This window comes from Geotrypetes seraphini, chromosome 4 (assembly GCF_902459505.1).
Source record: "Geotrypetes seraphini chromosome 4, aGeoSer1.1, whole genome shotgun sequence".
NCBI classification, from domain to species: Eukaryota; Metazoa; Chordata; class Amphibia; order Gymnophiona; family Dermophiidae; genus Geotrypetes; species Geotrypetes seraphini.
The window spans coordinates 268,184,705-268,210,042 of NC_047087.1; the positions used below are offsets into that span (position 1 = coordinate 268,184,705).

A 25,338-nucleotide genomic window follows, 5' to 3' on the forward strand; every position below is an offset into this window, starting at 1 on the left:
ATGTTGGGTCACATCAATAAAGCCTCAGTTTCCAAGAATATAGAGTTTGGTCATTTTAGTACTACTCTTGACCACCACGGTTGATACAGTTAAGATTCCATTCTCTGTGGTTCTCTTTTTCTTGTTTTAGGTCATCTCTGAAGTACAGAAGAGCAACTCCTGTAAAGGAACACTTTACCAGTGATGCATTAGAGTATCTCCTTTGCATGTCTTTATGGGGGACAGTCTAAGTTTCAAATGGAAGCTCCTTACAGAGTTTCTCTTTGAAAATTCAAAACAAATTTGGTACCACAAATACAAAAGAACCTATATGCAGTGGTATGTCCTGGGTGCCTTCTTGGTGGGGGTTCCAACACCTTTCCTCCTCTCCGACCCCTTGCCACGTGTGCTTTCCCTTCCTTCCGACACCCCAGATACCAAGTGTTTCCCCACCTTCCAATCTCCCCGACCCCTCTCACAAAATCCTGATGGTCTAGTGGGCTGAGGGGTTTTCAGATTAGCACCCTGCTCAAGAACCCTCCACCCTCAACACCGCCCCCTGTACCTTTCGTTGAAAATTAGGCAGGAGGGATGTTCACTTCCTCCTGCCTTGAAGGGCCACCTCTTCATAATGGAGGCCCTTCCCACTCTTGGTGCATCCTGGATGCACTGGAAGGGGCCTAATGTCAAGAATAGCTCAGGCATCTAAGGCCCCTCTCCTCGGGGAGGGGCTTTAGATGCCTGAGCCAATCAGGGCCTTAGGCTCCTCCTAGTGCATTACCGGCCAATCAGGATCTTAGGTCCCTTCCAGTGGATCCAGGATGCAAAGGGAGGGGGAAGGGCTGCCATTTTGAAGAGGCACCCCTCAAAGCAGGAGGGAGTGAACATCCCTCCTGCTAGATTTTTGACAATAGGTACGGGGGCAGTGTTGGGTTCTCGATCTCGGGGGTGTCTGATCTGAACCCCTCCAGCCCACTAGACCACAAGGATTTTGTGAGAGAATGAGGGGTGATCAGAAGGTGGGGGCACTTGGTTTTGGAGGGCATGTCATGAGGTCCCGGTTTAACAGCAGGGGAGGGGTGCATGTGCGCAGGAGGGGGTAGGTATAGAAGTGTGCCTCTGCCATGGGTGCCCCCTACCCTTGCTACACCACTGGGCCTTGCATGACCTGGGTCCTAACTCTTTTTCTCCCCATCCAAAAGTACCTGCACTGTTCTTTGAAAACTGTCAGACTTGACATGAATAAATGCTTGACTATGTGGGCACATGTATTTGAAAATTGTCCTCTGTACATGAAATCATTTCCTCAGGTCCCTGTAGCTAGACTGATGCATACAGTGATATCTCTGCACAATATAAATTATAATAGTAACTGGCAAGCAAAGTTACATCGTTCCTTTCTATATGCACAGCGAAAACATGCAGTAATAATTTCCAGGCTGAAATAGAAGCAATTAAGCAACAACAGCAGTATTAACCACTTCCTCTGAACTCAGGTTCACAGCAGGTTCAGATCTGCAAATATGCAATGTTTTTTTAATTTCACGGGATAGTTAGTCAGCTTTGACTTAGTTCGAATCTGATTTTTCTAACGTGCATATGCTGCTTAAATTAGTTGCAAAGAATGTGAATATTTTGTAGATCTGAAAAGTACTTAGACCTTGAGCAAGCACAGATTATAGTCATACTGGAAATGACTTAGATGCATGCAAAATGATTTGCAGACTGATCTGACTTGAATCCTAGCTCAGATGCAGTTTGGAAAAATAGAGCAAGAAGGGAAAGAAACAGAGGAAAGAAAAAAAAAACAACAACAGGAATACAGCCTTTATCAAGACCAATTGTTAAAAGGATTATGCATGCATTGTAAATCCTGGTTCCAAAGGCTTTAGACCTCAGCCTTTCTTCCATGGCATAAATGGTCTTCCTCTTTCAGTCTTAGATGAGCCAATAGTTTAGATACCATTTCTCTGAATAGTCTCTTTCATCTCTTGTCTGCAGTGATACCCCCGTGTTTGGTGATAGCCATGACTATCACCTTCCACAACCTGTCCTTTGTCACCCTGAGCCTCTTGTTGAAGTTTTTCCCCAAGGAATGCTAAGCAGCACATCATGACTTGGTGGAGAAGAAGTTCCTGCTTCCTAGTGCTGAAACAAATGTTGGGGTGACCATGACCCTGAACTTCTTTCCAACTGTGAAGGGGACACCATCCTTCATAAATGTCTTCACCTTCTTCCCTACTTCTTGTTCTTTCTTCCTTACTTTCTTTACTTCTATTTCTCTTTTTCATCCTCCTCTTCCTCTTTCTTTTCCTTAGCTCTCCACTATCTTTTAGCAGCACTTTCTACAAGTAACTTTGATGGTTGGATCACTCTTTTCTATCCTGAGAGAATGGTGTATCAATGATTGGACTGCCACGGTCATTATTTTGGCCACAAATTAGTGTGTCTTTATCTACTGACACAATTTTCACATTATAATTTTGCAAAAGCATGCTAACCTAATAAAATACCTTGTAATATTTTTGGTTAGGACACAGTAATTAAAAAAAAAAAAAATCTACCGCTTTTTGTTTTCATAGGAAAATGTTGGTAATCCCCTCCCCCTTTTACTAAACCGCGATAACAGTTATTAGCGCAGGGAGCCACACTGAATGTTCCGCGCAGCTCCCAACACTCATAGGAACTCTATGAGCGTTGGGAGCAGTGCAGAGCATTCAGTGCGACTCCCTGCGCTAATTACCGCTATCGCGGTTTAGTACAAGGAGGGGTAAATTGGGTGCAGGAAATTATCAAATTTATTGTGTTTAATATATATGTGCCAAAATGTTTAAGTTGAAAATATAGGGGACCTTTTACTAAAGTGTGAACATTTTTGCACTTACTATGTTAGGTACATAAACTATTACACAATAAGTGGAAAGTCTCTGGTAAGTGTACGTGGGGCATGTATAGCATCTGTACTGCATTTACTACACAGGGCAGACACATTCCATAGATTGGCAGATAGCACAGGGGCTCCAGTGGTATCTGCCACAGCACTGTTCCGATGTAGGCCCAGTCAAATTTAAAAAAAATAAATAAATAAAGCAGGGCATTACCATGATAATATACCCCCTGACATCTCTCCATTTCACCTGTCTCTATTTGTATGAGATTAAAATCTGTACACCACCTAGTACAGATGGATAGAGCAGCTTAGACATATTTTAAATACATTACCCCCCCCCAAATTTTTTTGAAAAACCTCAAATACAGTTTTTCACCTGTCAAAAGACACGCAGCTCCTGATTGGTGTAGCCCAACTTTACTACAGGAAGAGGTGGTCAGAGCAGACCGCGAATGAGCGAGTCCACGATTCGCGAACCACGAATTTGCAGGGGAACACTGTACTTAAATGAAAGTCAGAACCCCTTGATACACCCCAAACTCATCCCCATCATGATCTCCAAATCTGTTCCATAAATCCAGTCCACCACTATGAAATGATCCCTGTAATCACTATATCTGATCCACAGATTGCCCAATTCCAAAATCCGATCCCGCCCTCCCAACCTTATCTCACCTGAGCCACATATCCAATCCATCCACCTTTGGATCTGATCCCTTCAATTCCCACTTCTGATCCACCCATCCCTCAGTTCCCAAATCAGATCCTTCCACCTGATCCACAAATATAATCCTCATTTTATGATCCCTACATCTGATCTTCCTACCCCAATCCCAAAATTCCATTTCCTAGCTCTCTGATACAATCTGATCCCCTAAACACCTCACTCCATCTTTACAGACTCCTTGAGAACCCCTGAGATGTACCCAGAGGCCATCTCTGGTCAGCAAGTAGGATAGAGTGGAAGCCATCCCCCTCTACTTCCATGCCATTAGACTGGCAACAAACTGGTGTCTGCTGATCTCTAGGGGTAGTCTTGCAGTACTACTACTAGGGTTCAGCCTTCCAAATAAGCTCTTCCTTTTAATAATACAAGGCTCAGTTACATTTATTGATGGAAAGATCTGTTCAGATATTAGCTTTTTTTATATTAAAGTGTTCCCTCACAAGAAACAAATTCACTTTATGGATAAGATTATCAGGATGAAAAAGAAAACCATCCACTGATATCTATACTTTCCAGCCTGAAATGTAAGCATTAAAAATACATGAGCAAGATTGATCTTTCCCCGCAACCCAGATTTAGTGCAGGTTGGAAGGTACAATTAGATCATCAGAAGGAACTTACCTTTCTTAGGTATTAGAATTAATTACGACCAGAGAATAAAAGCTAGAGAGAAAAATAAAAACAAAAATAAAAACTGAAGAAGAAAAAGAAAAGAAAAGGAAGGAAGGAAGGAAAAAGTATTGAGAATCAGACCACTGTTACACAGATAAACATGAACCATCTGTTCAATGAAATGAGGAAATATGCAAGATATAGTTTGTTAATGTCATTTACAGAGGAAATAAAGTTTTACTTTAGAACTAATCAACAATCTCAACAAAATTGTAAAAGTGTAAACAGTGGTGTAATGCTGAAGCCACTGTAAACATGATGCACTGGGTAAGAACATAAGAATAGCCTTACTGGGTCAGACCAAAGGTCCATCAAGCCCAGTAGCCCATTTTCACGGTGGCCAATCCACATCACTAGTACCTGGCCAAAACCCAAAGAGTAGCAACAAACCATGCTACCGTTCCAGGGCAAACAGAGGCTTCCCCCATGTCTTAAGAGATTAGGAGGCCCTTTCACTAAGAAATGGGCCTTTTTACTAAGAAATGGTACTAAGAAATGGGCTTGGCATGTCCTCACGCAGGTCTTTCCTGAGCCCTTGTGTGGCCATGAATTTGGCCTTTTTCTACTATATCTTTTTCTAGCTGTTCACTAATGTTAGCACTACCGTGCAGCCTTTAAGAAAATTAAAAAAAAAAAATTAATGTGGGAGCAAATTCTATAAATGGCGTTCCGATTGAAGGCAGCTAACTGCTGCCTAACCAGCCAATCGGGATGCATGCTTTTAAAAAAAAAAATCATCCCGAGACAGGCCACCTATATTGTAGGTGCCTCCGGGAGCCTAGTGAGGTGTGTAGGCCCACCTAAGATCACCTAAGGCTAGGTGTGGGTGTGCCTTCGCCCAGAGGTAGCCTTAGGCGGGCCTAGGAGGCCCTATGCACCTCCCTAGGCCCGCGGTAGGTGCCTACAATGTAGGCAACAAAATGCTGCCCTACATTTCAAGGAGACACAGCCACTGAGCTTATCACAGCAAGGGATCTCCCTGCTGTGATAAGTTTAGCGGCCGCTGCTTTGGCAACCCGTCCCTCCATTGCAAAGACTATGGGCAGGAGGGATGCCCAATCCCTCCTGCCAGAATCCCAACCCCCACTCACCCCTGAACATCGCCGGCAAGAAGGATACCCAGTCCCTCCTGGTGGAATCCCCCTACCCCCTTCGGCAGGAGGGATGCCCAGTCCCTCCTGCTGGATCCCCCCACTCCCCAGAACATCGCTGGCAGGAAGGATGCCCAGTCCTTCCTGCTGGACCCCCCCAAACATCACCAGCAGGAGGGATGCCCAGTCCCTCCTACCAAAAACCCCTCCTCCCGAACATCACTGGCAACCTCCCTATCCTGTAAAGTCACCCCGCTACCAAAGCTCCCCAGCCCACCCCTCTGGGCTCCCCCTCCTCTACCCCCAAGACCCCATGGGAGTGGCCTAAGGGATCTGGCCAATCGGAATCTTAGGCCTCTCCCAGCGCATCCCAGAATGCACTTCGAGAGGTGCTTAAGATTTCGGTTGGCCCAGTGCCTAAGGCCCCTACTAAAGTGCACTGAGAAGGGGCAGGTCTGCCATTTGTGCGAACATGGGCCAGCCGGCAGAAGGCAGAAAGAATGCCTCTGGCTGGTTATCATTATAAGGTAGACGTAGTTCTGGGGGGGAGTTGGGAGGATCTGAGTTAGGATGGGCTGATGGGGTCCATGGGGTGGAGAGGGAGTTCAGGGGGTGGGCTGGGGGGGTCCGGCATGGGGGTGACTTTATGGGGTGGGGGAATGCTGGCGATGTTCAGGGGGGGTTCCAGCAGGAGGGACTGGGCATTCCTACTGCCAGCAATGTTCAGGGGGTGTGGGGGGATTTCCAGCAGGAGGGACTGGGCATTCTTCCTGCTGGCGATATTCAGGAGGGGTTCCAGTAGGAGGAACTGGGCATGTTTAGGAGGGATTCAGACAGGAGGACTGGGCATCCTTCCTGCCGGCGATGTTCAAGAGGGGGTGGGTGGGTTCTGGCAGGAGGAACTGGGCATCCCTCCTCACCGATGTTCAGGATGGATTCTGGTAGGAGGGACTGGGCATCCCTCCTGCCGGCAATGTTCGGGAAAGGTGGGGGAGTTCCAGCAGGAGGGACTGGGCATCCATCCTGTCAGTAGTCTTCATGGGTGGTAAGGATGGGTTTCTGCTAAAGTTATTGTGGAAGGGAGATCCATGCCACGATAAGCTCAATGGCAACCCGATTCTCTAATCGGCGCCTGTGACATGGACGCCGGTTAGAGAAACGTGGTATTAGGCAGGCTTAGGCATCTGTCCGTGAGGACAGACAAATTCTTTATAAGACGCCCGTGTATGATTTTCAAAAGCCACTTAGGCGGCTTCTGTGACTGGGCGTCCTATACAAAATCCGGCCCTTAGGCTCAGATTTTATAAATGACATCTTAACTTAGGCACCAGTAGGCCTATGTAGGTGCTTTAGGATGCCTAACAATACTTCTACAGAGGCATTAGGCATCATAAAACACTTCCATAGGCACGATTCTAGTGCCATTTTTATAGGCACTGATATGCACCTTGAATTTTCTTTTAAGACCTTTTAAATTGCGCCGGTAGGGCGCCTACATGCAAAACGCCATTTAAAAGATGTCTTAAAAGAAAATTCAAGATGCGCATCAGTGCCTATAAAAATGGCACTAGAATCGTGCCTACGGAAGTGCTTTATGATGCCTAATGCCTCTTTAGGCATAGCTAACACCGGAAGTATTGTTAGGCATCCTAAAGCACCTCCGTAGACATTATTCACATAAAAGGTAGGCACCAGAAATGTAGGCCTTGAAAACTCTGGCCTACATTTCTGGTGCCTACCTTTCCCGAAGGTGTGATTCTATAAATGGCACCATCGTGCGATTGACATGCGATCGGCAACAGCTTTTAAGGCAGCCGCCCAAAACGGCACCATTTATAGAATCCAGGCCTTACTGCCTCCTATTTTAGGAGGTCCTAAACAGGGTTACCAGATTTTGTTCTGATAAAACCCGAACTCTTGGCTCCACCTCCAGCCCTGTTACGCCCCCAGCCCCGCCCCCCCAAAACCTCTCCTCTTCTGAGGCTGCATCTCGAGGGCCTCTGAGCATGTGTAGATGTGATATCATGACATCACACGCATGCCGTGTGATGTCACCGCGTCACACCCGCCCATGCTCGGACGCCCTCCAGACGCGGCCCCAAGCTTGAAAACCCGGACAAACTGCTGCTTTTCAAATATCCATCCAGACACCCAGACAGTCTTCTGAAAAGAGGACATATCCGGGTAAATCTGGTAACCCTAGTACTACGTGCTCTCATACTATCACTTGATGTTCAATGCTATACTCTGTAATTCGCTGTCTGTACAGTTTCTCTTCATTGTAAACTGCCTAGAAGTCGCAAGATTGTTGGCGGTATATAAGAATAAAGTTATTATTATTATTATTATTAATATGGATGCACTATCTTTTGCCCACTCCCCCCAAAATACCCAGAAGTATAAACCATGTGGTTACATTACATTACATTACATTAGTGATTTCTATTCCGCTTGTGCCTTGCGGTTCTAAGCAGATTACAAATTAGAGGATATCTGGACATTACCGAGAAAATTATATAACAAAGATTCAAGTACATTACATGATACAGTTGAGAGTTACAAAATTAGAGGATATCTGAAGTTATCCGATGGAATTACATAGTAAAGATTCAAGTACTTACAGGAAACAGTGGAAAATAACAATATATTCGGATAACTCAAGAGGATTACCTAACATTGAAGGGATAAGTTTATTGGATACATGTGGTAGATGCTTGTTTAGCGGTCTGGATATTTTTTTGGTAGGTATGATTCGAGGAATTGACTAGTGTGTTATTCACGGGGGAAAAGCATGTACGAGTGGGAGGAGATTAATGAGTAAGGACGTGGTTAGTGTGAACAGATGCAAAACTAATGCATAAAGCTTTAGCACATCCTGCATGATGCCTTTTTTCCTGCATTTGACATGGTTAGCATCTAACAGGTTAGTAAAAGGACCCTTAAGCAAACGCAATCCGCTATTCCACACAAATTATACCAAATAGCTAGAAATATAAAATTGTTTTTTATTTATTTATTTATTAATTCTTTATTCATTTTCAAAAATACATTAAGTGTTAAATATATTCATTCATATTAACAATAAATACATCACTTACAATCATTGATATATTTAATAAATTCTTATCCCTTCCCCTTTCCCATCCCTCCCTCCCATATATTCCATTATCATATAAAACATATGGGCACCCAGAGAAACAATGTTAAAAGAAAAATAACATCTGATATAAATAACTTAACTGCTTTCCTTGAAACATCGACTTGTGAAATATTGAATAGAATTACCTTATTGGTGATGTTTGTTTTTGAACAAGATTTAAACACCTTAATGAGAATATATTTTAGAAGATCAAAGGAATTGTTTTTATGAACAAAAGATATGGACCTATCTTGATGTGACGAAGCAAACCCAAGAAAAAAGAAGAGCTTTTCTATTTTATACACAGCAGGTTAAAGATTTGGGAGTTTCCTTTTTTTTAAGTTATACGTGTAGATGTTTGGTTAAATATTACAGAGTTAAATATGATTTTTTTTTCAAGCCTCCCTCCCGCCAAAACCCATGAACCCTACACAAAGTAAGCCAAACAGGAGGAATGCCTACTCCATCCTGCTGCCAACCCCCAAACTCGAATCTCTTCAAACCTGAACCCCTTGACCACCCCCCCCCCAAGGTTCAAGCTCCTCACTCCGCATCCCTTCTAGCCACAACCCCCTCCCCTCGTACCTTTCAGTTTAATGTCTGGCTGGAGGGATGTTCACACCCTCCAGCCGGCTGACATGCCACTCGTACAAAATGGCGGGCCTTCCCCTTCCTGTTTCATTCCAGCCTTAGGCCTCTTCCACAGTAGCCTTGAATGCACCAGGAAGGGTAAGACCTGTCATTTTGGAGTGGCAGGCCACCCGGTCAGAGGGTGTGAGCATCCCGTCGACCGTACATTCAACTGAAAGGTATAGGGAGGTTAGGGGCAGAGTTAGGATTACGGGGCCTGAGCCTTGGTGGTGTTTTAGGGGGTTTGGTTTTGTTGGTGCTTGAGTTCAGGAATGGCGACAGTAGGGAGTGGGCATCCCTCCTACTGGCCGAGTTTGCATGGGGGTTTGAGGATTCTGGTGGGAGGGAGTGGGCATCCCTCCTGCCAGCCGACTTTGTATGTGTGTGTGGGGGGGGAGGGTTTGGAGGTTCCCTGCCACAACCACTTAGCTGATCGTAGCAGGGGGATCCCTTGCCATGATCAGCTGATGGCAAGGGATCAGGCGCAATTCTCTAACCAGCGCCTGTGACATGGACACCAGTTAGAGAATCGGGGCGGTTAGGCTGGGTAAGTGACAGATGTGATTCTGTATAGGACGCCAGTATGTAATTCTCAGATGCTTCTTAGGCAGCTGCAGAAACCGGTTTCTTATGCAGAATCTGATCCTTAGTGTCCATTGGTGAATTCCCCCCTTACTAAGAATCAGCATTCTTTTTATACTTATTACAATTTGTTGAGGAAAGCCATAAATGAAGAACAATTTGTTATTAATTTTAAACAATTTATAACCCACTCATTTAACACAGCTGTTGTAGATGTTAAAAAAAGGAAATAATCTCTCCACAAAATTAATAAATATACATTAATTACCTTTTCCTCCAGTTCTTTTATTTGTCTTTTCTGACCTTCAATTCTTTCTTCTAGCTCCTTTATTCTCTGATGAGTATAAAAATATATGTTAACAAAATCACTAATTTTGTTCATCATAAAAGGAACTGATGATATTTTTCTTCTGAAAAGTTAAAGATAGAGGGCATCATTACAGACATGGAGACTGAAACAGTACCGTATTTTCACCCATATACCGCGCACCCGTGTAAAACGCGCACACGGGTATAGCGCGCGGGGAACACAAATTTATGTGTAAAAAATTTAATATAGCGCGCACACGCGTATACCGCGCATGCTAAAACCTCCTCCCGCCTACTCCGAACCGGCATCCTCCCCCCCCCGCTCGCTTACCCGCGTTTTACAACTTTTTTTTTCAATCCGGTCCGGCATCCCCCCTGCGAACCGGCATCCTCCCCCCTCGCTCGCGTCACCCCCCCTCCCCCGCGATCCTACATCCCCCCAGCACCAAACATCTCTTACCCGATTGGGCACTGGCACCAGCACCAATGCACAGGACGTGCCTGTGCCAGTGCTCGAAGATCCTCCCTCGTTGGTTTGGGCTGGGCTGGGCTGGGCTGGACTGGGCGGTGCGGTGCGGTGCAGGAGAGATCCTCCTTCTTCCTGCGCCGGGCTGGACTAGGCTTTGAGCATTTGCGCATGCTCAAAGCCTTCTGGTCTCGCTCTCTCCGAGATTATCTCGGAGAGAGCGAGACCAGAAGGCTTTGAGCATGCGCAAATGCTCAAAGCCTAGTCCAGCCCGGCACAGGAAGAAGGATTATCTCTCCTGCATCGCACCGCCCAGCCCAGCCCAAACCAACGAGGGAGGATCTTCGGGCACTGGCACGTCCTGTGCATTGGTGCTGGTGCCGGTGCCCAATCGGGTAAGAGATGTTTGGTGCTGGGGGGATGTAGGATCGCGGGGGGGGGGGGGTTGATGCGAGCGGGGGGGGGGGGGAGGATGCCGGTTCGCAGGGGGGATGCCAATCGGATTGAAAAAAAAAAGTTGTAAAACGCGCTCACGCGTATAACACGCAAGGTTATGCACGGTTTGTAAAATCGTGTATAACGCGCGCGTTATATGCGTGAAAATACGGTAATATGAACAACACAAACAATGAATGATATACAAAAATACATAAAGTGCTAAAACAACGTAACATAACAAAGCATCTTATTCTTCTATTCTACAAATACTTACAATCAAGTTCTATGCGAATTATAATAATACAACAAATAATACAAATAATAATATAATTCAAAACACCTCTTAACCGCAATGGCAAAAGTTTCCATTTTTATGTTGCCAGAAAAGCAAAATGTTGCATTAAATAATTTTACTGTACAATGATTCTTAAAGGAAAGAGAATAACAAGGTCTCATAGATCTCAAGATGTAAGGTCTCATGCTAGAAGGGGAAAGCATGAGAGCAAGCATTATGTATTTATTCATTCAATTTTCTATACTGTTCTCCTAGGGGAGCTCAGAATGGTTTACATGAATTTATTCAGGTACTCAAGCATTTTTCCCTGACTGTCTTGGTGGGCTCACAATCTATCTAATGCACCTGGGGCAATGGAGGAATTGAGTGATTTGCCCAGGGTCACAAGGAGCAGCGTGGGTTTGAACCCACAACCTCAGGGTGATGAGGCTATAGCTTTAACCACTGCACTACACTCTCCCCTCTGGGGCATCCCATATAAAATTTTTAACAATTTTAAACAAAAAACAATACTGGTAAACCTTAAATAAAATCTATCCCTCAATCAGAAGCCAATGCAACCTACTATAATACTGAGAAATGTGCTCTGACCTAGAAAAAGAGAAAATACGCCTAATATTTTGTACTCTCTGTAGTTTTCTTATATGTCTTCTTTGGCCAATCCAGATAAATAACATTGCAATAATCTACCAATGGAAGCAGCAACATCTGAACCAATATGGAGCACATCCAAATATTTCCACAATCGGCACAATTTTCTCATGACCAAAGAATTGACCTCTGTGTCCAGAGACAGTGTATGATCAACCTAAACTCCCAATATTTTAATCATACAACATAACTTACACTGTTTTTCTAAGCCGTGGTAGAGGTTTCTACGCAGCCCGGTGAGGTAACTGCTCCAACGCTCATAGAATTCCTATGAGCATTGGAGCAGTTAGCTCACCAGACCACGGTAGAAACCTCTATCATGGTTTAATAAAAAGAGCCCTTCAGTTCGTGATTAAACTAAATTGACTCCGGGAGAGTCAGAAGGGCATCTACTGGCCAGCATAATTTTAGTTTTATCTCCAATTAATTTTAGACAAAAATGCCAAGCTTCACTATTCTTATCATTGTGGGACAATTTTATAAATGCCGGCTTTTCTTAATTATGACGGGGATAGCCATGCAGATAATTACACATAATTGGAAGAGCTCTGATCACCTTAATTTCCCTTTTTGGTGGGCAAACCTATGCTCCAACTATAAATATGAAAAAATGAATGCTGAGATGTTAGGTAATAATAAGGTATTTAAATTGGTGTGGGACCCATTGGCAGCTTTTATTGTTTCTTTATAGTTGGTATCTCTCTTTATTTCTGTTTGTTTTCCATTCACATCCAGGGAGATGGGGGGAATGTATTATTACTTTAAATAAGACTTTAAATAAGAGTGGGATATTGAAAGATTAAGTGTACTTATATCATTGATTAAGTAAAGGAGTGGGGGGGGGGGTAAAATTATTACTTTACATATCTGTAAGTTAAAGGTGCTTTTTTTTATTTGTGCTACATTCATATATATGTGTATTGCACTGTTAACGCTTGAAAATTTATAAAGATTTGGAAAAAAAGATCTGCAATCTTGTTTGAAAAGTGAAACTCCCTATGGGCTCAAATGTACACATACTGTAGACTTGCAAATCTCTCTCATGATGTATATTCATTGTGAATATCCTGAAAATTTGTTTGGCTGAGGAGCCCCAAAGACAGATTTGGGAACTTCTGCTCTGTGCTAATTAGCATACACAGTGGTATACACATGAGTTTTCATGTTGATAGAGATTTTTGAGTTTTCATGTTAATAGAAGTTTTCTCCATATTTTGAGGAATTTAAAATAAATTATATGAATTTTTTCTTCATATGAAAGCTGCTGTTTCCCTTTTATCATTTTAGTTCACATTCTCTAAACCTTTTCTTGTTCTGCTACATTGTTTTCTTTTTTTTAGATGTGGACATCAGAATTAGACATATTATACTCCAGGTGTGGTCATAGCATGAATTGTTATGGAGATATTATTTCTTGCTTTGCTCTCGCTTTCCAATCATTTTCTAGCATTCTACTTGCTTTATTAATCACTGTTATGCACTTAGCTGAGGGCTTCAAAGTACTGTCCACAATGACTCCAACATGTTCACTGAGTGGTGTCTTCTAGACTGGAATTCAACTTTGTATACTTATTACCTTGTCTATCTTCTTTTAAGAAGCTTTATACTTATGTTATTCTGTTTAATGTGAGAATTTACTACTCACATCCATTACATGTGAGGTAGATCACCTAAAATTTAGAAAAAAGCTGAAGGCTTGGTTGTTTGATAAGCATTTAAGATAAATTAGGTTGATCATATTGTATACATCATTCATTTTTCTGCCTTATTGTAAACCGATCTTGAGCCCTTGGTACAGACTTTGCTGTTTTTTGCTAATTGTTGTAATTCACACATGCACATTCACATATTGGTATGAAACATAGAAACAGGATGGCAGATAAAGGCCAAATGGCCCATCTAGTCTGCCCATCCACAGAGTATAGAACTTGCTCCTAGCAGAGAGTGCACTAGTTTACCCCAAAAGCAGTCCTAAGGTAGACTGGAAGATCTTGGCTTGTCTCAGAGAAAGAATTCATGTACAGCTTAGCCATCAGTCTTCTGGTAGGTGGAGGAGTTCAGATGAGGTTCAGTTTCCCTGGGTGACTAAGCAGTATTGGGAAAATTCTAGAAATAGCGCCTATATTTAGGCGCCAGTAGGCACCCTACCCAGATCTGTTAAGTAATAAATGTTGTTTAAAATGGCAAAAAAATGTCACTATGGGTATGGCTAATGTTGGAAATGGCATTAAGCGGCCTTAAGCACCTATGTAGAGGGGATTCACCGCATAGATAGGCACCAGAAATATAGGCCTGGAAAACCAGGCCTACATTTCCTGTGCCTATCTTTTATAGAGGCATGATTCTCTATAGGGTGCCATCGCGTGATTGACACATGATCGGTGGCTACTTTTTAGGTGGCTGCCTATATCAGTGCCCTATAGAGAATCCAGGCCTCTGTGCTAGAACCAAAGAGAAGCTGGGAAGGGGAGGGAAGATAGGTAACAGAGCAACAGCCAAGAAGAACTGTCCCTGATCGGCCGGAGGAAAGCATGGAAATGCAAGAAAAATGGAAGCTCTGCCCTGAGGCCCCAATGGAAGTTACCTCCTGGTAAATTTGAACAATCTGTCCATTGGGTGGCTGCCAGATGAGGAAGATTTAATTCTAGCAAGAGGGTGGAGGACTGGAAGCATGACAGACAAGAGCAGTGCTCTGGACTTTATTGAGAAGTGTATTTTTTTTGCTGACAAGCTCAGAATTAGAACTGTGTAGTACAGACAAGGAAAAGGGGAATTTTCCATGTCTTTTTCCTGCTACATTTGAGAGAGCACATTGGGGCAGTAACTTACAAGGAGAGGAGTATTGACCCTTGGGGACTGTGAACTGAGCCAGACAAAAACTCTGTGCTTGATTTGTGAACCTTCAGTAAAGAACGGGATGGTGATCAAGAATTTCCCTAATGATGTCTTTGTGAGGCATTGTATCAAATGCTTATAACTTTTAAATTCCATGTCCTGAATTAGAGGAGTTTGTTTCTGAACTTGTAATAAACTTGGAGAATTTATTGCTGGAAAAAGAAAATATTGGACTGGATTATTGTCAAGGATTGAACTGTGAAGAGAAAAGTGCCTTTTTAGGGTTTCCAGAAATGCAGACACCTCTAGCAACATGAAATTTACAACTGATTTAGGGCTAGTATAAATGTCCTCACCTACCACTGTTTTTACCAAATAGCAGTAATAAGTACAAATCATTCCTATGTGCCAAAGCTATTTTTAGCACTGGGGTAAAATGGCTGCTTTTTCTATTTTTTTTTATTAGCGTCTATGGCTCAAAATTGGAGTTTCGGTTTATTTTTGAACCTCCTTTCAATGATGGTGCTTTTTTCCTCCCCTCTCCACCCGATGACCAATGCTGCTATTTTCCACCTCTCCTGATGTCTGGCACTGCTATCCTTTACCCCATCCAATGGCCAGTACTGCTGTCTTCCCCATCCTCCAATGACAAGCACTGTTATCCCCACGATAACTGACATTGCTATCTCCCCCTCTCCCGATGACCGGAACTTCTATTCTCCACTAACCGCTCCCCCCTGCCCCAAAATGATATCACACTTACACTTACAGTCCCAATGCTCTGGAAGCCCACATGGGCGCTCTATGCTGGGCTGAAGGGCCTTGAGCGTCTGTGCATGCTCAAAGCCTGCTGGCTCCCACCCTCTCTGGGATTCTCAAAGGGAGGCCAGAAAGCCTTGAGCATGCACAAATGCTCAAGGCACTTCAGTCCAGCAGAGAGCATCGGCTTCCAGAGCATCAGAGTGAGGGGAGTAGGGTCTGGGGCGGAGTGAGCAGGTAGTGAAGAATAGGAGTACCTAAGCCAGTGTTCTTTGATTCTCCAGCACTTCTGGTGGCTTCCTCTGTTCTTTTCTTTTGCTGCCGTCCATCCACCTCTGAAGCAACTTCCTGTTTCCACTTGGGTGGACCGCAGCAAAGAAACGGTGCAGAGGAGGCCACTGGCAGCACAAGAGAATCACTCCTCCGCTAGAGACCTCTTTGTAGTTTTCTTGGTGAGGGGGCTCCAGAACTAGGTAGGGAGAACATTTGATGGAACCGGGGGGGGGGGGGGGAAGGAAGAAGGGAGAGATGCTGAATGGGAGAGGCAGAGAAAAGAGGAACAGGGTAACATGGATGGAGGGGACAGGAAGGAGATGTGGCACATGGATGGAGGGAAATGGAAGAGGAGGGAAGAGATGGCGCGCATGGATAGATGGAAGGAAGCAGAAGAGGAGGGAAGAGAAGGTGCACATGGACGGAGAGAAAGGGAAGAGTTGGAAAGATAGATTTGAAATGGAAGCAGAAAAATGGACAAAAACTGAATATGAAAATCATTGCCAAAGATGGAGGTAGTGTAAGCGGTGAAGAAGGAAAGGAAAGAAACAATAACTGTATAAGGAGGTCTTGGAAACAGAGTTAAGAGTACAGATGGAACAAAATGTTCAAAAAAATAAAATTGCCAGATAACAAAGGTAAGAAAAATGTTTTTAATTTTCAATTTGTGATTGAAATATGTCAATTTTGAAAATTTACATCTGTTGTTTTTATATTTTGGTCTGTTCAGGAAGAAATGCAATTCTTTCTATTTCTCCTGTGGTGTACTGTGTGCAAAGTCTGGAATATTAGGGTTTCATTTGTGTACAATAGTACTTATAGTTTGTGAGTTTGTATTTGAAAAGGGGTTTTTTTTTTCTGCTTTCTGCATGTATGACTAAGGCCAGGTGTTCTGGTGGGGATAGAGGTCCAGAAACTTTGGTTGGTATTGTGGCTCCCAAGTAGAAAAATATTTGGCGGCTCTTCTTCAGCTTTTTTGGACACAAAACTTAACATAACAGCAAATTTCTAGACCGCATAACTGTAAGTTCTATGCGGTTAATAAAAGATTATACTAATGAAGAAAAAACAAATAATATTATAAAGAGTACAGCCCCAACTGAAAAATGAGTGATTACTTATAGCATGATCACTGACAAACGACACTCACATAATCCAAATTTCTAATCTCAGTTTTTATGTGAGTCAACCTTTTTTCCTCCTTTTTGGAGGGAGTAAGGTTACCTCGGTTCATATTCGAATCAGTTTATATTCGAATATATACGGTACTGGTTATGTACTAATTTTCCCATTAGCACATGAGCCTCTACCACTACCCATTAAGGAAGCAGTAAGGCTAGGATAACCAGACGTCTGGGAAAACACGGATATGTCCTCTTTTTAGAGGACTGTCTAGGTGCCTGGAGAGATTTCCAAAACCTGGCAGTTTGTCCAGGTTTTGGAAGTCCTTGAGCTTGGGGCTGCATCTAGAGACCTTCTGTGCATACGCAGACATTGACACGATGATGTCATATGCGTATGTGATGTCCACACATGCACACAGTGAAGTCCGCACATGCAGAGGCCTTCCACACCTTGGGAAAGGAAACAGGAGGTTCAGCTGGAGCTGGAGGCAGAACAGGGTGGGTCCAGGTGTCCTCTTTTATTCAAAGAGGAAATCTGGCAATCCTAAGTCAGGCTCATGCGCTAAGCACATACTAACTGGTTAGTGCGCTGCAATGTAGCTGCGCTGATTAGCACATTACATGCCTACTGGTGAGTAATTTATGCTAATTCCAAAATTACCCCGGGATGCTTTAGCACGGCACACAGTAAGGCATTTTTTGCCACAGAAAGCATGTGTTAGTGCTTTCCGCAGTTTTGTAAAAGGGTCCCTAAATCTCAATGTTTTACCTGTTGTGCATGTTGGATCAGATCCATTCTTTCTCTTAGTATCTGGGCATCCCTCTCTCGAAGCTCACTCATGACCTGACGTTTCCACTGCTCCACAGCACACTTCAACTTCTCTTTCTCATCATCTGACAGAATTTCAGTCATTTTGGCTCCAGCTTCCTGCTGAAGGGCATCATACAGCATGGCTTCTAGCTCCAGAATGTGCTGCAAGATGCAAACAAGTTAATTAGTGTGAAACATGACTGTGCATTTTGGCCACTCAGGGACTTCCTTAGAGTCCTCCCTAAGGAAGTCCCTGATTGGCTGAGGCACCCCAGGCCCCTCCCAAGGGAGGAGCCTGAGGCGCCTTAGCCAATCAGGGCCTTAGGCCCTTCCACGTGCGTCAGATGATGCATCGGGGCATGTCCTAATACCCTCATTGCTGCGCAGGAGGATGGAGGATCAGGAGAGACTGAACACCCCTCCTGCTTCCAACAATTTTAAAGGTACAAGGAGGGATGGGCCTGGCCCGGCCTAGCATGCAATCAGGAACGGATCGGAGACAGAATCGGGGGTTAGTGAATCTAGCCCTAAGTCATCTTAGACAATTTATATTTACCTTGTGAGCCTGGTCCAAAGACTGCCTCCTGTAGTCAAGTTCATCATCCAGATAATTTTTCTGTTTACTGAATGATTCCTAAAGATATAATGGAATATGTTAATCCTCATATATTAGAAGCTGGCTATTCATGAAGTAGCTGTTAGCCTTAGGTAGGATCACTCCTACCTTTTCATTCTCAAGGTCTAACATCTTTTGTTGCAGTGCAGATTCTGTCACCTCAATTTGCTGTAGCCACTAGATGGAAGCAAACAATACAGTTTTAAATCCTAAATCTTTTAGTATCAGTCAATACTATCTATCACAAACTGTATGGCAGATTCCAGGTGTGCCGCAAGATGCTTCTCTGTGTTAGCAGCATGACTGTTTCCCCACAATTTATTATTTATTATTTTTTCAATTTGCTATACCGTTCTCGCAGGGGAGCTCAGAACAATTTACATGAATTTATTCAGGTAAGCATTTTTCCCTGTCTATCCCGGCAGGCTCACAATCTATCTAATGTACCTGAGGCAATGGAGGAACAAATAGCAAGGAACACCTTATATAGTTATTGGAGATGTTTTGCACTTAGCATTTCTTAATTTTGACTGTTTGTATTAAGTGCAAAACCATAATGTATTTTGGTAAGTAGGCCCCTAAATCTCTGTGTTTTCATTGACCTTATAATACGTTAACACTATACTGCATTTAAGCAGCGACAAAACAGTTTGTAGAGATGAAAATATCTTCTACGATAGATATCAATGGAAAATTTGATGGGAAAAGATGGGAAAGAAGGATAGTTGTTGGACATAGAGGGAAAGTTAATATAGGAATTTGTTTTTGTTCAGGATAGTAATGAAGCAAAGTGGAACTCAACAGAAAAAATTGACTTGGATAAGGTACAATTAAAAAAAACCAAACAACAACCCAGGGCACTCGTATCAATGCCTCACACGAAACACATTCAAAACCGAATAGAAACGGGAACAGAAAATCTGTCATTTTTGAGGAATTATCAATAATCATTCTCCACAGTAAAATCTTTATTATTATTACTACCACTATACTTGGCATGTAACACAAATATTAGTCCTCTAATGTCATGGAGAATTTGTGCTTTATCCAGATATCTTCGCAAAATATAGCTTAAACCAAGCAAAACTGTTTTCTGTAAGTCCACTCTTGTCAAATCTGTTTAGTCTTGGTGTAATACTGGCTAAGGCTCCTACAACAATACAATGCATGAGAGAGATTTCCATACAATGGAGGTGACAGGTATGCAAATCTGTCTCGTGCATATTCATTAACTCAAATTCTTAAAACCAGCAATTAAATATTTAATACAAACAAGTATTATCTGAATCAATTCAATTTTAAACTTATCTCCCACAGTTCATTTCATTACTGTACTTTTACAACTTACCAATACTTAATTTATTAATAAATATCAGAATAATTTAGTCAGTGAACCTAATCCCCATCACTCACACTCACTTCCCAACTTTCACACATATACTACAGTCATTGTGATTACTTTTATCCAAAACTGGATCTTGGTTAGTTCATGAGTTCTTTAGTCCATGATCATCTAGTCAGAGAGGCTTCAAACTGAGAGTTGCACAACACTCTAGCACAAGAAAATCACAGTTTCTTAAACACATTTGGTAGGCCTCTCTGTCCTCATGATGGTCCTGTTCTTCAATTCATAAAGCATTCTGCTCAACACAAGACTGTGTTTCACCACCTGACGTCTTCAGGAGCTGTGCTTGCAAGGCTCACCAACATCACAACTTCACCAGTAAACTAAGCATGACTCAAGCAGAGACCCACAAGCCGGGATCAGCTGACAAGCAGGAAACTCACCGTCTACCAGGAAAGTTGGGAAGTGAGTGTGAGTGATGGGGATTAGGTTCACTGACTAAATTATTCTGATATTTATTAATAAATTAAATATTGGTAAGTTGTAAAAGTACTGTAATGAAATGAACTGTGGGAGATAAGATTAAAATTGAATTGATTCAGATAATACTTTTTTGTATTAAATATTTAATAGCTGGTTTTAAGAATTTGAGTTATCCAATAGGCAGCTATTTAAGTAACTGGGAAAAAACCCAAGCTTAGGCTTTAGGTTATGCATATTATTTAGAGATATCCAGAAAACCCGACTGAATGGTGGTCTCTCAAAACAGGTTTGAGAATCACATCAATAGTGAAGCAGCATCCCCCCACCGGAAGGGCTGTAGGTGGAGGACTTGTGTGCTCGACTTAGAGGGAACAGTGGTCAGAGTCCATAGATAAATTTATGTTATTCTTTTGAATGTTTCTTTTTTACCTTTTCAGCCAAAGTCAGAACTGTCCTTGCTTGTATGACGACCACTTGTTCCTCATTGGTCAAGTTCTGCATCCAAAGCAAAATAAAACAAGAGAAGGCATTACATAGTCCTGGATAACATCCTTCTGCTACTAAAATTTCTGACTCTATAATCTAAACTATTTAGACACTCTTTCCGTCTCCTAGAAATCAATGACGTATCGTAATAAAGAACTAAATAAAATCTTGATGTTAATGCTAACTATAAGGCATACAAAGACAGCAAACACATTTGACATTCAGAAAAAAAACACAAGTTAGGACTGAATCAATTTAGGTTTAACCTGCAAGACTGTGCACCTAAAAGCTTTCAATTATTTAGGTGATGTTTATGGATTGTGGTGGAAGCAAATTAAGAACTCCTTTTATCAAACCATGGACCGGTGAGGTAAATACGCCAATGCTCATAGGAACTGAATGAGCGTCAGAGCATTTACCTTGCTGGCCTGCAATAAAAAGCTCTACCATGGTTTGATAAAAAGAACCCTAAATATTAACAGCTTAGGAACTATTTTTATTACTCAGCATTGTTTGTGTCAGCGAATTGATATCACTTCCACCCTCAGAAGAGTATTCATAAAGTCACATTATTATTATTAAACAAAACGCATCATATATCTAGTTTATGATATCGAAACCTCCTACCGAAACTTCTCCCCTCCCGTCTCCTCCTCTCCCCCCTTCTTCCTCCTTGTAGTTCGTAATTCTATGATCAATTTGGAATGTAACCACTTGTAACTACTCTCTCCTTGCTATTCGCAACTCTATGATCTATTTGGCATGCAACTTCTTGTAATTTGTTCTAACCAATGTGAACCGCCTAGAACTCTTCTGGGTATGGCGGTATACAAAAATAAAGTTATTATTATTATATTTCCATCATATGGACTCATCTTAAAATTCTTCTAATTTTAGTTTCAAGCAATAAAATCTATCTAGGGCAGTGGTTCTCAACCAGTTTGTTGGCACACACTGGTATGTCAACAACATCTGGGAGGTGTGTCATCAAAAATGTCATGCTTCCTTTAGCAATCCTGTATGTGGCAGATCAGAGAGCTCTAAGAACAAGGAAGTCAGGTATTTGAAATCTCTAGTATTAGTCCCTGGTTCTATCACCTGCTCCAACTGGAAATGTTGCTGGCTTCTGACCCATCTCTCTCCTCCACCCTGGCATCATTCAGATCCCCGGTGTCTGTATTTCCCTTGCATCATTGTTAAAACCTTATACTGTATATCATTTCATTGTTGCCATCTTTCTTTAGCTGTGAATTGTAGTATAGAGAATGACACGGGGACAAATCGCAGGAGCTCAATTTCCCCGTCCCCGTGAGTTTTGTCACTGTGGCTGTCCCTGCCCCATTCCTGTAAGCTCAGCCTTAACCGCACAAGCCTCCAACACTTATGATTTTAAAGTGTTTGAGGCTTGTGCAGATGAGGACAGAGCTTGCAGGAATGGGGCAGGGACAGGAAAAGAACTTGCGGGGGTGGGACAGGAAAACGAGTTAAAAACATTTTTTTTAATTTATTGATGTACCACTTATATCCTAAGTGGTTTTACATTCAAGTACTTTATCATATTTCCCTATCTGTCCCGGTGGGCTCAAACTCTATCTAGTGTAACTGGGGCAATGGGGGAATTAAGTGCTTGCCCAGGGTCACAAGGAACAGCGAGGGATTTGATCTCATAACCTTAGGGTGCTGAGGCTGTAGCTCTAACCACTGCACCTCACTATTCTCTATTATAACATTCAGTGTGTCATGCACATGATCATTGTCTGACAGGTATGTCACAATTCCAAACTCCAGCCCACCTGCCAGGCACCAATATCTGTCTTATCATTCCCTCTGTAATTCCCCCAGCTGAGCACAGTGTATTGATGCACATTTCTGTCCAGGTTGTTTGTCTTAGTTAGATTTTACGCTCTTTTGAGCAGGGACTATCTCTTCTATGTTTTGATGTACAGTGCTACTTATGTCTAGTAGCGCTATCGGAATGATAAGTAGAAATAGTAGTAGCAGTGGTCTAGGGCAGTGTTTTTCAACCTTTTTACACCTATGGACCGGCAGAAATAAAATAATTATTCTGTGGACCGGCATCAGTCTGTGGACCGGCGGTTGAAGAACACTGGGCTAAGTTGTGGGCCAGACCCCGCCCATCTCTACCCAATCTCCACCCCAGACCCCGCCCCCATAATAGTGCTAATTGCACCTTGCACGTCCTGTGCCTCATCTGGAAGCCTTCCCTCTGACGTTGCAACGTCAGAGAGAAGGCTTCCGGTTCAGGCGCAGGATGCCCGTAGGAGCCACTGCCCGTGGCTTTGTGCACTGAATCAGTTAGGAAGAGGGAGCTGGCTCAAAGATAACGCCGCATCGATCACACCGTGGACCGGCGGTTGAAGAACACTGTTTTGGGCCTGATGCACATGCTGGCCCTGTGGACCGGCAGGAAATTTCTGTGGACCGGCACTGGTCCATGGACCGGTGGTTGAAGAACACTGGTCTAGGGTAATGTTCTACCCACTCCCATATTCCCAAGAATGACAGGTATGAGCACCTTTGCATAGGATAAGAGCAGAGGAAATAAGCACTTACACAAGTACCTCTAACTCTATTCTAACCACTGTTACCTAAGACAAATGAACTATCTAGAATTCCAGAAGAAACTGAAGCCACATCTCTTTACTATAGTCACTTTCTTACCCTCACCCCTCCTTCCTAAGCCAATGCTCCTACAAAAAAAATGTAACTTCTGTTCTTGATCTAAATCTTATTGTACACTGCATAGATTCCTTGCAGAAAATTGAGGTATATAGGCACTGTATTATTTTGTATTGTATTGTATTCTACAAGAGTGTACATGCTATAGCATACGATTTCAAGGGGCATACCATATGGGTGGAACATGGCGAGGCAGGGGCGTGGCTCCCAGTTATGTACATAATTTACAAAATACTGTAAGTTATGTGTGCCTTGCTACAATTAGGTGTCCATAGTTATACCAGGTCTATGGCTGGTATAACTGTGGGCATCAAAATTTTAATTGCACCAATGCCGGGTTACACTAATATTCTATAATGGAATCTGGGTGTCCAGATGCCATTATACAATAGGCTTTCACCCTGTGGCATCGGAGAACTTAAAAGGAGGCACCGTCTCATAAAATTCATTCATTGACATTGGTTGGTATGAGTTATGAAAGTTACAATATCATGAGTCTGTCTATTCAGTAGAGACAAAAAACACACCGACATATATCTTACATAAGAACATAAAAATAGCCATACTGGGTCAAGTAAATGGTCTACCTAGCCTAGTATTCTGTTTCCATTGTAACCAATCCAGGTCACAAGTGCCTGACAGAAACCCAAATAGTAGCAACATTCCATGCTACTGATCCCAAGGAAAGCTGTGGCTTCACCCATGTCTCAATATGTCTCAATAGCAGACTATGGACTTTTCCTCCAGGAACTTGTCCAGACCTTTTTTAAACCCAGCTATGCTAACTACTGTGGCCACATCCTCTGGCAATGAGTTCCAGAGCTTAACCCTGAGCAACCATTGTTGCTCAGAAGTAACATGTGTTTTCTATGGCTCTTATGGGAGATCTGGATCTCCAAATGCCTGTTACTTGGCACTGTTGTTTTCGTTCAACATCAAGTTATGTAAAGCAGCCATTTTACCACCTGCCAATTTCCTATTTGTTTTAAAAGTATTTCCATGCAATTTCATTGAGTGACTTCTGGTCTTTGTATCCTGTCTTGATAAATTGATACAGATGCACAATTCTCTAAGGCCCTTTTTTACTATGCCACAGTAGGAGGTTTCTACCATGGCCCGGAGCACTAAATTCTGTGAGCATCGGAGCACTGTCGGAACATGTAGTGCTCTGGCCTGCGCTAGAAACCTGTCTTAGTGAAAGGGGAGAGGGGCAAATGTTTGTCCCAACTATAGCTTTTAAGCCCCTTGTACTAAGCTGCACAGGTTATGCAGTTAGCACTCAATTATAGCCAACATTAATATATGGTACCTGCAAAACCCCTGCATTAACTGCTGGGAGCATTCCAAACACTTTGAAAAAGGTTGCTGTGGTATATCTTGACATGGGATTTAAGATCAACTGTATTTAATCTACTGGTTAATTTGTTTTAGTTAGAGTTCATTCATTCCTTTTTCAATAGTAGTTTAAGGTGATTTACATTCAGGTACACCAGGTATTTCCATATCGTTAGAGGGCTTACAGTGTTTGTAACTGAGGCAATAGAGGGTTACCGTAATTGACTTGCCCAAGATCACAAGAAGCAGCGGTGAGATTTGAGTTGAGCTTCCCTGGTTCGAAGTCTGGTGTTCTAACCACTGGGCTATTCTTTTACTCCTCTCCTCCAGGATTGTGGGTTGCTAGATACTCATATGTGGCTTGCAACTGTATTTTCCATCATCAGGCCAGAGTTCTGGAATGTTTTTCTGAGCTCATGCGTTTAGAAGAGGATTATTTTATATTTTGGAGATATTTGAAAATATTGTTATTCAAGAATGCTTTTGCTAAAGATGAGGGTGCTGAAATAGAGAATTTATACTAGTTGATGTTGATTGTTTATACTTTTTTTTTTTTTTTAAGTTCAATAAGTTTTTATTAAGGTTTTACTTTTTTAATGTTAGGGTCATCATTTTGTTAAGAATGTTTATGCTATTTTCAACTTTGAACGTGAATCTGCTAAGCAGGCTATAAACTAATAAATATAGTTTATAGGGCTTATC

At 42.5% G+C, this 25,338-nt stretch overlaps 1 protein-coding gene across 20 annotated transcripts in view; it reads right to left on the minus strand.

Annotated features, from left to right (window-relative positions):
- Positions 1 to 25,338, minus strand: part of JAKMIP3 (Janus kinase and microtubule interacting protein 3) — a 308,083-nt gene that overhangs the window by 44,603 nt on the left and 238,142 nt on the right. For 19 of the 20 annotated variants that reach the window (XM_033940792.1, XM_033940782.1, XM_033940781.1 and 16 more), the window contains 5 exons: positions 20,545 to 20,610; positions 18,396 to 18,464; positions 18,228 to 18,305; positions 17,630 to 17,833; positions 9,979 to 10,044 (listed from right to left, as the gene is read on the minus strand). In XM_033940792.1, coding sequence (XP_033796683.1) covers positions 9,979 to 10,044; positions 17,630 to 17,833; positions 18,228 to 18,305; positions 18,396 to 18,464; positions 20,545 to 20,610 — 483 coding nt within the window. Of the gene's footprint in view, positions 1 to 4,229; positions 4,260 to 9,978; positions 10,045 to 17,629; positions 17,834 to 18,227; positions 18,306 to 18,395; positions 18,465 to 20,544; positions 20,611 to 25,338 lie in introns of those variants that run through there. The other variant, XM_033940794.1, reaches the window with a different exon arrangement.